The 12,598-nt window shown below is 37.5% G+C and overlaps 1 protein-coding gene across 1 annotated transcript in view; it reads left to right on the top strand.

Annotated features, from left to right (window-relative positions):
• Positions 1–12,532, top strand: part of LOC117949062 (mucin-2-like) — a 23,340-nt gene extending 10,808 nt beyond the window's left edge. Inside the window, exons 29-51 of the mRNA XM_034879076.1 lie at positions 14–204; positions 527–538; positions 731–897; positions 2,095–2,134; positions 3,605–4,003; positions 4,593–4,777; positions 5,560–5,731; positions 5,872–6,116; positions 6,216–6,399; positions 6,571–6,769; positions 6,867–7,045; positions 7,152–7,221; positions 8,056–8,195; positions 8,281–8,312; positions 8,402–8,570; positions 9,234–9,334; positions 9,447–9,488; positions 9,723–9,848; positions 10,524–10,625; positions 10,736–10,864; positions 11,190–11,229; positions 11,551–11,674; positions 11,819–12,532. Coding sequence (XP_034734967.1) covers positions 14–204; positions 527–538; positions 731–897; positions 2,095–2,134; positions 3,605–4,003; positions 4,593–4,777; positions 5,560–5,731; positions 5,872–6,116; positions 6,216–6,399; positions 6,571–6,769; positions 6,867–7,045; positions 7,152–7,221; positions 8,056–8,195; positions 8,281–8,312; positions 8,402–8,570; positions 9,234–9,334; positions 9,447–9,488; positions 9,723–9,848; positions 10,524–10,625; positions 10,736–10,864; positions 11,190–11,229; positions 11,551–11,674; positions 11,819–12,005 — 3,235 coding nt within the window. The 3' untranslated portion in view covers positions 12,006–12,532. The remainder of the gene's footprint in view (positions 1–13; positions 205–526; positions 539–730; positions 898–2,094; positions 2,135–3,604; positions 4,004–4,592; positions 4,778–5,559; positions 5,732–5,871; positions 6,117–6,215; positions 6,400–6,570; positions 6,770–6,866; positions 7,046–7,151; positions 7,222–8,055; positions 8,196–8,280; positions 8,313–8,401; positions 8,571–9,233; positions 9,335–9,446; positions 9,489–9,722; positions 9,849–10,523; positions 10,626–10,735; positions 10,865–11,189; positions 11,230–11,550; positions 11,675–11,818) is intronic.
• Positions 12,533–12,598: the final 66 nt, after the last annotated feature.

The following is a 12,598-nucleotide window of genomic DNA, read 5'->3' as shown; positions in this document are numbered from 1 at the left end:
ACCATAACAATAGCCACAGAAAAGCCTACCACGAAAACAGTCACAGAAAAACCTACCACAACAACAGTCACAGAAAAACCTACCACAACAGTCACAGAAGAACATACCGCAACAACAGTCACAGGACAACATACCACAACAACAGTCACAGAAAAACCTACCACAACAACAGCCACAGAAAAACCTACCGAAACAACCAATTTTGTAGTAACAAAGGGAGTGGTTACAACAATATCACCATCAACAGGAGAACACGTGGTTACAATTGCAACCACAACAGTCACAGAAAAACCTACCACAATAACAGTCACAGAAAAAACTACCATAACAACAGCAACAGAAAAACCTACCACAACAACATCCGTCACAGAAAAACCTACTACGATAGTCACAGAAGAACCAACCACAACAACCGTCACAGAAGAACATACCACAACAACAACCGTCACAGAAAAACCTACAACAAAACCAACAGTCACAGAAAAACCAACCACAATAGTCACCAAAAAACCTACCACTACAACAGTCACAGGAGAACATACCACAACAACAACAGTCACAGAAAAACCTACAACAAAACCAACACTCACAGAAAAACCAACCACAACAACAACAGTTACAGAAAAACCTATCACGACAACAGTCACAGAAAAACCTACCACGACCACAGTCACAGAAAAACCTACCACGACAAATGAAGTGGTTACAACAATATATCCATCAACCGGACCTACCACAACAGTCACAGAAGAACATACCACGACAACAGTCACAGGAGAACTTACCACAACAACAGTCACAGAAAAACCTACCACAACAACAGCCACAGAAAAACCTACCACAATGGCCACAGAAAACCCTACCACAACAACCACAGAAAAACCTACCACAACAGCCACAGGAGTAACTACAACAACAACAACCACAGAAAAACCTACGACAATAGCCACAGGAGTAACTACCACAACAACAACAGTCACAGAAAAGCCAACTACAATAACAACAGTCACAGAAAAGCCTGTAACGACAACCGTCACAGAAGAAAATACCACAACAACAGTCTCAGGAGAACATACAACAACAACAGTCACAGAAAAACCAACCACAACCACAATAGTCACAGAACAACCTACCACAACAACCATAGAAAAACCTACCACAACAACAGTCACACGAACAACTACTCCAATACCGGCTGATTGCAAGTGGTCAAATTGGAAAAACAATCATTATCCTCATTTTGAAGATGATGGAGACTATGAACCCATTGAAAAAATTACTGATATTGATCTGAGTGTTTGCATAAAACCTCTGGAAATAGAATGTAGAGCAACACAATACAAGGATATATCTTTAACCGAACTTGGACAAAAAGTAACATGCAACTCAATAAATGGACTGATCTGTCATAACAAAGACCAAATACCTCCTATTTGTTATGACTATGAAATACGAGTGAAATGTTGCATGGCTAGCTCAACCACCTTAGCAACGACAAAAACATCACCCACAACAACCGTCACAGAAAAACCTACCACAACAGCCACAGAAAAACCTGTCTCAACAACAACAGTCACAGAAGAACATACCACGACAAAAGTCACAGGAGAACCTACCACGACAACAGTCACAGAAAAACCTACCACAACAGTCACAGAAAAACCTACCTCAACTACAGAACTTACCACAACAACAATCATAGAAAAACCTACCACAACAACACCCGTCACAGAAAAACCTACCTCAACAACAGAACTTACCACAACAACAATCACAGAAAAACCTACCACAACAACACCCGTCCCAGAAAAACCTACCACAACAACAATCACAGAAAAGCCTACCACAACAACCGTCACTGAAAAACCTACCACGACAAATGAAGTGGTTACAACAATATATCCATCAACCGGACCTACCACAACAGTCACAGAAGAACATACCACGACAACAGTCACAGGAGAACTTACCACAACAACAGTCACAGAAAAACCTACAACAAACACAACAGCCACAAGAGAACCTACCACAACAACAGTCACAGAAAACACTATCACAACAATAGCCACGGAAAACCCTACCTCAAGAACAACAGTCACAGAAAAACCTACCACAACAACAGTCACAGAAGAACGTACCACGGCAACCATCACAGAAAAAACTACCACAACAGCCACAGAAAAACCTACTACAACAACAGTCACAGAAAAAACTACCATAACAACAGCAACAGAAAAACCTACAACAACAGTCACAGAAAAAACTACCATAACAACACCAACAGAAAAATCTACCACAACAGTTACAGAAGAACATACCACGACAACAGTCACAGGAGAACTTACCACAACAACAATCACAGAAAAACCTACCACAACAACACCCGTTACAGAAAACACCATCACAACAATAGCCGCAGAAAAACCCACCTCAAGAACAACAGTCACAGAAAAACCTACCACAACAGTCACAGAAGAAAATACCACGGCAGCAGTCACAGAAAAAACTACCATAACAACAGCAACAGAAAAACCTACAACAACAGTCACAGAAAAAACTACCATAACAACACCAACAGAAAAACCTACAACAACAGTCACAGAAGAACATACCCCGACAACAGTCACAGGAGAACTTACCACAACAACAATCACAGAAAAACCTACCACAACAACACCCGTCACAGAAAACACCATCACAACAATAGCCGCAGAAAAACCCACCTCAAGAACAACAGTCACAGAAGAACATACCACGGCAACAGTCACAGAAAAGCCTACTGCAATAGTCACAGAAGAACATACCATGACGACAGTCAAAGAAAAACCTACAACCCATTTTGTAGTAACAAATGAAGTGGTTACAACAATATCACCATCAACCGGAGAAAATGTGGGTCAGATTGCAACCACAAAAGTCACAGAAAAACCTACCGCGACAACAGCCACAGAAAAAACTACCACAATAATCGTCACAGAAGAACGCACCACAACAACAGTCAAAGGAGAACATACCACAACAACAATCACTGAAAGACCTACCACAACAGTCACAGAAGAATATGCCATGACAACAGTCACAGGAGGACCTACCACAACAGCAACAGTCACACAAATACCCACAACAAAAACAACAGTCACAGAAAAACCTACAACAACAACAGTCACAGAAAACCCTATCACAACAAAAGTCACAGAAGAACGTGCCACAACAACTATCTCAGAAAGACAAACCACAACAGCCACAGGGGAACCTGCCACAATACCAGTCACAGAAATTACTACCATAACAACAGCCACAGAAAAACCTACAACATCTGTCACGGAAACCCTTACCACAAAAATTTCCACAGAAAAACATACCTCAACAACAACCGTCACAGAAAAACCTACCACAAGAGTCACAGAAGATCATACCACGACAACAGTCACAGAAAAACCTACCACAACAACCCATTTTGTAGTAACAAATAGAGTGGTTACAACAATATCACCATCAACAGGAGAACATGTGGGTACAATTGCAACCACAAAAGTCACAGAAAAACCTACCACAACAACAACAGCCACAGAAAAACCTACCACAACAACAGCCACAGAAAAATCTACCACAGCAACATCCGTCACAGAAAAACCTACCACAATAGTCAAAGGAGAACCTACCACAACAACTGTCACAGAGAAACCTACCACAACAGCCTCAGAAAAACCTACCACAACAGCCACAGAAAAACCTACCACAACAACTGTCACAGAAAAACCTACCACAACAGCCACAGAAAACCCTACTGCAACAACATCCAGTGAAAAAACAACATTGAGAGAAAAACCCACCACTGCTGCTGCCACAACCCCAGAAAAAGAGACAGTGACCACAGAATCCACAGAAAAACCCACAATAACCATTGAAACTCAGACTGTAACACCTTCAACTCTTCCGTCTTCAACACCAGGCAGAACAACTTTGTGTTTCTGCAAGTACATGGGTCAACTTTTTTCTCCTGGTAAGCATTTAGCTATTGCCCTCAATTGTTGTTCACATTATCATTATAAACATTTTTGTCATGATTACACCTGTCCTTACAATGTAACCTGGCACATGTGATCACAACAGGAAGCCTAAACAATAAGTTGTTTGGGCTTTAAGGTCAGACCTGTCTATTATCATAATCCACATTCTAATTTGGCCTGCTTTTCTCATGTCATGGACAACTCTCAAACCCAGATGTGGTCAAACGTATGTCCATATGTTTCAACAAAAAATTGTGTTCATTCTATTTAAGAAAGACCTTTTTAATCTTTGTCCATGCAGTAGTGTTAACCTAGTCAGTCATGGTGCCTGCACAGTGGAAGAATAAGTGACCACAACTAGAAAGTTCGGTAATGACCACGTTCCTTAGGTCATCTATCGCCTAAATTATATTTTATATTTTTATATTTTATGTATTAAATTAGATCTAAGCATAAGGTTATACTTTATTTTCAAAAGTTTCATTAGAAATACAACTTTAACCATGGCACTCACTGTTACTTGTGTTTCTCACATCATAGTCATTTTTTATGTAACTGCTTTCTTATTTTTCTCATATATAGGTAGATTTATGTACAATAAGACTGATGGAGAAGGCTGGTGTTTCACTGCATATTGCAATTTGACATGCAATGTAGAGAAGCTGGCTAGACCATGTCACTCCACTACTCCACCAACTTCTCGCACCACCACCACCACAACAATCACCACAAACCAACCCTGTTCATATCTTAATCCACCTAGAAAGGTATGTAAATTTAGCTATAGAAACAAGAAATTGATCATTGTAAAATAAAAATTCTGTAATTGTTTACTAACACCAAAATTAGTCATAACTGCATGGGTTTTTATCTTAACTTTCTTTTTTTTCGAGGTTTTGATTCTGAGAAAAGCCTGAAACAAGGTCTTTTATTCCCTGATAAAAGAAAGGAACAATTAATTATTGTCTGCCTAATCTCATTAGTCATTTGAGTTGTCATTGAAAATATCAACAGATGAGTACAACTATTAATTAATTCAACATTCAATTGCTACACTCACAACTCACAGAACAAGATATTATTAACAAAACAAATAGCTTGGGTGCCCTGATAGCTCACCTGTTTAAGTGTGTCCTCGATCGATCTCTACCACAGTGATCCTGCCCTTTACTGCATGTCATTCCCCCATTCCCATTCCTTTCCTGTTTTCAGCTGCTCTATTGCGTAAAGAACACAAATGCCCAAAAAATTATCTTTTAAAAAAGCTCTATTAGTAAAATAATGTACAGGTAAGTAATAAAGCATTGTGGTTGTAAATGATATGTCACTAAAGAATATCCACAAATAATTCCAACATAACAATTATTAACGAAACTTGTAAAACTGTACACATACTGCATTGATTGATGTAAAATTGTTTTCTTGTTTTAAGGATAACGTAAATTGTAGATGTACTGAATGTGTTGTGCAAAAGTGTACCTGGGGGGCTTAAACATAATATCTATTTCATGGTAGTAGATTGCTAAAAGTACTACTTTGCCCTTTACAGCATGGTGAGTCCTGGAGTTCAAATGGCTGCACCAGAGATAGATGCGACAATGGAATTGTAATGACAGAACATGTGCAATGTGAACCAGTGACCAAGGCTGTATGTGAAAATGGGCTCCAACCAGTCAGGGTTTATGATGAAGGAGGCTGTTGTTTTCACTATGAATGCCGTTGTAAGTTCAAATTCAAGCTTTTTTTTTTAAATGCCATACACAAACAATGTCCTAAAACTGCTATACTACAAAAAAAACTATAATATACACAGTTTTTCTTTGATGTGAGAAATTATGTAGTCTTCATCTGATATTTGCAGGTACTTGTTCTGGCTGGGGAGATCCTCATTATTTGACATTTGATGGCCAGTATTACAGCATGCAGAAAAACTGCACATATGTCCTCGTGAAAGAGATCGTGCCCCAACACAATTTTAAGATTCTTATCAACAATGAAAACTGTGATGCCTCTGGAACTGTGACCTGTGCTAAATCCTTGATGGTGTATTACAAAAACTATGAAGTTATTCTTACACAGGACAGAATCCCAAAGACCTTGAACAAGGTATATTATTTACAAACTTTCTCCTTACTTGAATATTAAATTATATGCAGTGATAATGATGATGAGTTGTTTCACCTATCCAATGTTGCGATCGTGCAGGTGTATGTCAACGGCAAGCAGGTAGTCCCAACCTACCTTAATGATGACTTCATCATAACAAGTACAGCAAATGAGCTGCTCATGAGAATCCCGGCAATTAATGCAGTTGTGATGTTCAAAGGGCTTTTGTTCAGCGTTGACTTGCCGTTTGCCCTTTTCCACAACAACACAGAGGGACAGTGTGGTAAGATAATATTCAAATTTCTGTTAGAATAAACAAATGTGGTTGCTTGTTATGTTTATAGATGAAAATGTATAAACAGTGCTAGATTAAATATGAAAGTGCCAATGGATTAACCCAATGTGGTCTGATATGGGTCGTAATATCTGTCATGTTAATATTTAATTTCATAAGGTACCTGTGACAATAACAGGAAAAACGACTGCCAATTACCAAATGGCCAGATTAATCCTACATGCTCAGAGATGGGAAGTTGGATTGTACCAGATAAGAACAAGCCATATTGTGATAAGAAGCCTCCAATACCAATCCCAACACCAACACTCACACCCATACCCTGTAAACCTGACATTTGTGAAATTCTGATCAGCAAGTAAGAAGTTACAGAATATATATGAACACAATACATCAATTGATTCTGGGGTATCACTATAATTGACAGCCTACTTTCTTTTTATTCGCACATTAAGGGTGTTTGAGCAATGCCACAAAGTACTCTCACCACTACCATTTTATGAGGCCTGTAAATTTGATGTTTGCCACGAGGCCAAACCCACCTTCGGTTGTTTCAGCATGGATGCATACTCCAAGATGTGTGCTGAAGCATCTGTCTGCATACCCTGGAGGAATGCTACAAATGGGCTGTGTGGTAGGAGGGTTTGTTTTACCAGAAAGCTAACATTGTTATTTTGAGATGTCCAGATTACCTTTTTTACCATTTTGATATTTAAATAATCCCATTTCTTTTGTTTTAGAATATACATGTCCAAAAAACAAGGTCTACAAGCCTTGTGGACCGACTGTTGTACAAACTTGCAATGCAAGGTAATTGCTCAGTTCTGTAATCACTATTATGAATCATCTTATGTCAGCGGCCATTATATTTTTTTTTTTAAGATGTTTTTGGACATTTTAGCCCTTTATTCTGACAAAACAGCTTAAGACAGGAAAATGGATAAAAGGGGTTGAATGACATAAAGCAAAGGCTGCAGGTCAGAATCGAAGTTGTGGTTGATGCAGTGAGGACTGAGCCTCTGTACATGGGGCGCATGCTCAACCACGTGAGCTATGGTGCCCCTACAGCTTGTTATTTAACAAGACAAGAGTCTATAGCCATGCTAGTGATTCTTGGAGGCTGTTAGGCTGAACCCAGCATGTAAACACCAGCATTCACACAATGACAATGCAATTTAGTCATAAGCTAAAGTATTGGACACATTCAAATTTTGATTTGACAATGGCACTAGATGAAAAGTAAAGGAATTACCAAGGTCAATATAATTAATCCTAATCAATCAATCAATGTTTGTACCAAATGGCACTGCAGGGCAACCAATAGTTTTGAGACTTTTCACCTAAAACCACGAATGGCAACAGCTTGGAAGCACTAGAGGGAATGTCGGCGGATCACCAAATTTATTAGGATTCATCCTCTATAGACCGTGACAGTCTGTTCAAAATGTGATGACAATTAATCAAATACAGGTTAAAATCCTCCAGTCTGATCCAAAGTGGTGGACCAAAAAACCAACACTGCTATCTCTTGAGTCATACCGCTAGCCAATACTTGGTGTTTGCACTACATTACACTGATCATTTATAATTTTTACAATGAAATAATTATGTCTGTTTCTCACCATAAATTGTCTTTATATTTAGATACAATGAAGAGTATGCCCGAAAATGCCAGGGAATTAATGGAAACCAGAATCAAGCTTGTACTGGCTTCATGGAGGGATGTTTCTGCCCAGAGGAGCTGACTCTGTTCAGTTCAAATTCTGACCTTTGTGTCTCCGTCTGTAAGAGCATCTTCGATTTTGAAGAAATCTAATTCTTTGTGAATTAATTAATGTTGAGGTAAACTGATTGTTTTTACTGTTTTAGGTTGCACTGGACCTAATGGCCAACCTAAACAGGTAAGTAAATACAATATATGACTAATTATCATTATTCACACAGTGTTCATTGCTGTTACAACATTAACTATTTTCCATTTCTTAAACAGCTCGGTGAAACTTGGCAGAGTGGCTGTAATCAGTGTACTTGTGATAAGAACGCTCTGAATGTTCGGTGTGAGCCTCTCATATGTCCCACTCAAGAACCAATAACCTGTAAAGAGAAAGGAGAGATGTTGGTGGCCCAAACAGAGGACTGCTGTGAGAGACTGACCTGTGGTGAGTGATTCAAAGTACCAAACTTACACATTTGCTCACATGATGTTTTATATTAGATCTTTAAATAAAGAAGATGTACACTTTGGAACTTCAATGATTTTACACACAGATATCATTTTTCTCTCCACAGGGAGTATTACCTAGCTTGTAAAAACAATTGTATGATATATCCTTTCTTTTTCTGTATATGAGCTGTCTAAAACCAGAGAAAATACACCCAGTTGCCAGTTTATTAGGTTCCCTGTTCTAAAACACAGTTGCAGTCTTTAAGCAGTCCTGCAATAAATCCTGAATACATGCATTTAGGTAAATGTGTTCTGTTTTTGTTGCAATTGTTCTAGAGAAGTGTTGTTTCAACTTTATGATCATTTGGGAAGATGAAGTTTGTGCTGCTGATGAACTATATTGCATTATACTGACAGGTGTTTCTATGTCTGCTGCTTTCCATGATGAGTCATTGAATCAATCAGTGGAAATTGTGTTTATTCAATTAAGAGAGCCATTAATATTTTCAGCTGTAAGTGTATGTAACAAGTATTTGCCTATTTCACAATGGTACCTGTGGTATTTTACCAATCCTGTAACTGACCATTTTTGGTCGTCTTGGTTTCATTCCATGTTATACTCACCAACCCTTGAAATGTCTTACCTTTCAACCAACAGACTGCTTAATGAGCCACTGTTTGTTGCCAACACAGAAGTGCAAACTGGGATTTGAATTAGAAATCAACATGTCAAAAACTTGCTGCCCATCTTACCGCTGTTATAAGCTTTCCAGATTTGGATCCATTTTCACAGCGTTAGTGTGTGAAAGACTTAAAATTAAACCAAACTAATCCTGTATTTTGTTTGTTTTTGTTAACATTTTTTGATCTAGTACCTAAAGGTGTCTGTGTCTTCAATGATACTGAGTACCAGGTAAGGAAAAATATATTTTTCAAATATGCTCTATTAGGAAAATGTTTGTTTGTGTGTTACGATAACTCTGAAATCTTCAAATTAAGTATACTATAAAAAATTTAAGAATAGTATTTAATTAAATATAGCTACCTGTTCTTCTGTATTTTCACCTTGTCATCAGACCAAAGTGACTTTTGTTTTGTTGGCCTTTATATGAAATATGGCTTAGACTTTACATTGTATTGTTTGTAGCCTGGTATGGATTTCTTCAAAAACCCATGTGAATCATGCCGCTGTACTGAAAGTAGGGACCCCAACAGCAAGTTGAACACTATTAAGTGTCATGTGGAGCAGTGTCCCCCCCCACTGTGTTCAGAGGTATGTTTGCATGAAACTTTTCCCATTGTAGTTTTTAATAATTTAAAGCCAGCAAATGTTTATAATATACAAACATGTTTAACATGACAGCACATGCTTAATACAATATAATAATATACTGCTTAACAGTTGCTGATGCATAAACTTTGTTATTTACATGCACATGATGATAGATTTAAAGTTGTCAATGTTTGGAATGCGGACTAAAATTAACAAATTTTTGTTGCATGTAGTATCTATTTAGTATCTACTCATGCAAAGTTGGTTTTGGTTTTATTTGCTCAGGTTTGAGACATCCGTCTGTGAGATTTCTGCTGCTATCTGAATAAATAAAGGTGAAGGTAATTTGTGTTTGTGGTGTTTCTAATTTAAAAAATTGTTGACGGTCTATACTTTAGATTATCCAGAGTAACAGGGACAAACATTGTCTCTAAAAGTTGATGTTGCTGTTGAATCTTAGTGTTCAGAGCACCTCAAACTAAACTGCATTCAGATTTTAATGGCAGCAGGAATCTCAGAGATTGATATCTTAAACCATTGCACATATGAACAGCTATATATCTCTTTGTGGTAAGTACCAACAATGTCTCTTTTTTTTATTTCAATGAAACTATCCTCAAGAGGGGAAATATTTTGTAAATACTACTAATGTTGAGTTTAGCTTTTTTTAAATAGGGCTATGTGTATGAAAACACACCTGGACAATGTTGTGGATCATGTAAAAGAAACAGCTGTGTTATGGAGGTCCCAGGCTTCACTTCTCCGATAATTATTAAGGTAAGTAGAGTGTAATGGAAACACCTTAAGAATCAAAGTCTTTTACCTAAAATTGTGTTATCAGTCAGAATTGTTTTGTTGACTAATTGACCAATTCTACACCTCTGTAGCCTTCTGAGTCGTGGTCACCACCAAATGACAACTGTACCAAGTATGATTGCCAAAAGGTGAAGAATGAGTTCATAACCTATCAAACAAAAACAACATGTCCTGCATTTGATCCAGAGAACTGCGTTCCCGTGAGTATAATCCAGTCTTGAAATTAGTATAATTTCTTATTTCTGGGAGCCGTAATCTTTGTTGAAGATTAAAAATACACTGTAAGCTAAATATAAATAAATGCATCTGTAAATGGGCTGAAAATAAATACTACGAGGCACTGTACATGGTTGATATGAGAGTGGTAACTACACCAAATGTGCTGGAATACACAAATACGCTGTAGTGAAGAGGTGTTTGCTTCATATTGTCTTGTGTGCAAAAAAAAAATACTAGTGACTCATGTGTAACTTTACATCTGACGTCAATCTGCATATTTTATGATTTGTATTGTCTGTAATACAGGGCACTGAACAAAGCGACATCAACGGTTGTTGCAAAACTTGTAAGTATGAGATTGTAAAATTAATTCAAATTACATAATTTTACTCCCATCCTTTGTTACTTGTACCTTGTGTAAAGAGTGGTAAAAGAAAATTATAAGGATGTAATTTATGAATATTTTCATTACTGATTATTATGTCGATGTCCTCTGGATTCATTAATGGTCAAACATCTGTGGTCAATTAAAACTTTCATTGCCGTTTTTTGCAAAAAAACAGAGGCTAAAACTCCTCCTATTAGATGATTTATTTCACTGTGCCACTGAAATGGTAATGTCTGTTTTTGCAGCACGATGAAAAAGATATTTACGTGTCATTTACAGGTACTCCTCTTAAGAGCTGTCAAATGACCAGGAACACCACCTATCTGCAGACCAAGAACTGCAAGTCGGTTGTTCCAGTGGAAATCACAGCCTGTGCAGGATCCTGTGGAGCGTCCTCATCAATGTAAGATTCATAACAAAGCACCTGAGGACATACAATACAAACTACTTACTCAATCATCTCAAAACCACCTGTTTTCATTAGTTTTAAGATAAATGTTTGTTGAAAGCTGAAACTGATCCTGTCGGAAACTGTCTCTATTTACAGATACTCTGCAGAAAACAACGGTTTGGTGCATTCGTGCTCATGCTGTCAAGAAATGACCACCAGTACAATGAAAGTGAAGATGACCTGCACCGATGGCAGCACAATGGAGCACTCCTACATTTCAGTTGACAAGTGTGGTTGCCAAGTCGCTGAATGTAAAGACAACATTAAAACTAAACTTAATTAAACAGAAAAACTAAAATACTTTATTAAACTTAAGAAACTCCTCTCCAAAAACTATTAGAGTCAAGACTTAATATGTGAAGGCACACACACTCCTTAGGATCCAGCATCCCCAAATAAGGGTGAATAAGTTAAACCTTTTAAACAACCGAGATGTTGTGTCTTTATATCTCTTTTAGCTTTTGAAGAGGTTGATCTTTTAGAAAACTAAACAATGTGGTGTTTTCGGTCTTACAGGGTCTTTTTCTTACTTTTACTGTAAATGACGTTAAACGATACATGAATGTAGTTAGATTTTGCAGTTCAAGTTCATGTAGATGTCATTGTCTTTTAAAGAATGGGATTATTTTTGTGGTAAAGTGTAAAAGATTTAAAACATGGATTAATTTCAATGGTTTTAGGACCATCAACATAAATGATCTTACAACCCATTGAACATATAATGAAAAGAGTGTAAAGAATATCCAAACTATCTTTGTCTATCTTCTAATGTGTTAAATCTGTCAGTGTCATTAAAACTCTCATGTTTGCGGAAGATCATGTGTTCTTGTTTTTGTGGGGGGTGGGGGGGGTTTATTCCTAATTATTTTTTATGTG

This window comes from Etheostoma cragini, chromosome 8 (assembly GCF_013103735.1).
Source record: "Etheostoma cragini isolate CJK2018 chromosome 8, CSU_Ecrag_1.0, whole genome shotgun sequence".
NCBI classification, from domain to species: domain Eukaryota; kingdom Metazoa; phylum Chordata; class Actinopteri; order Perciformes; family Percidae; genus Etheostoma; species Etheostoma cragini.
Note: the sequence above shows the minus strand (reverse complement) of the source record. Positions and strands in the feature narration are given on the sequence as shown.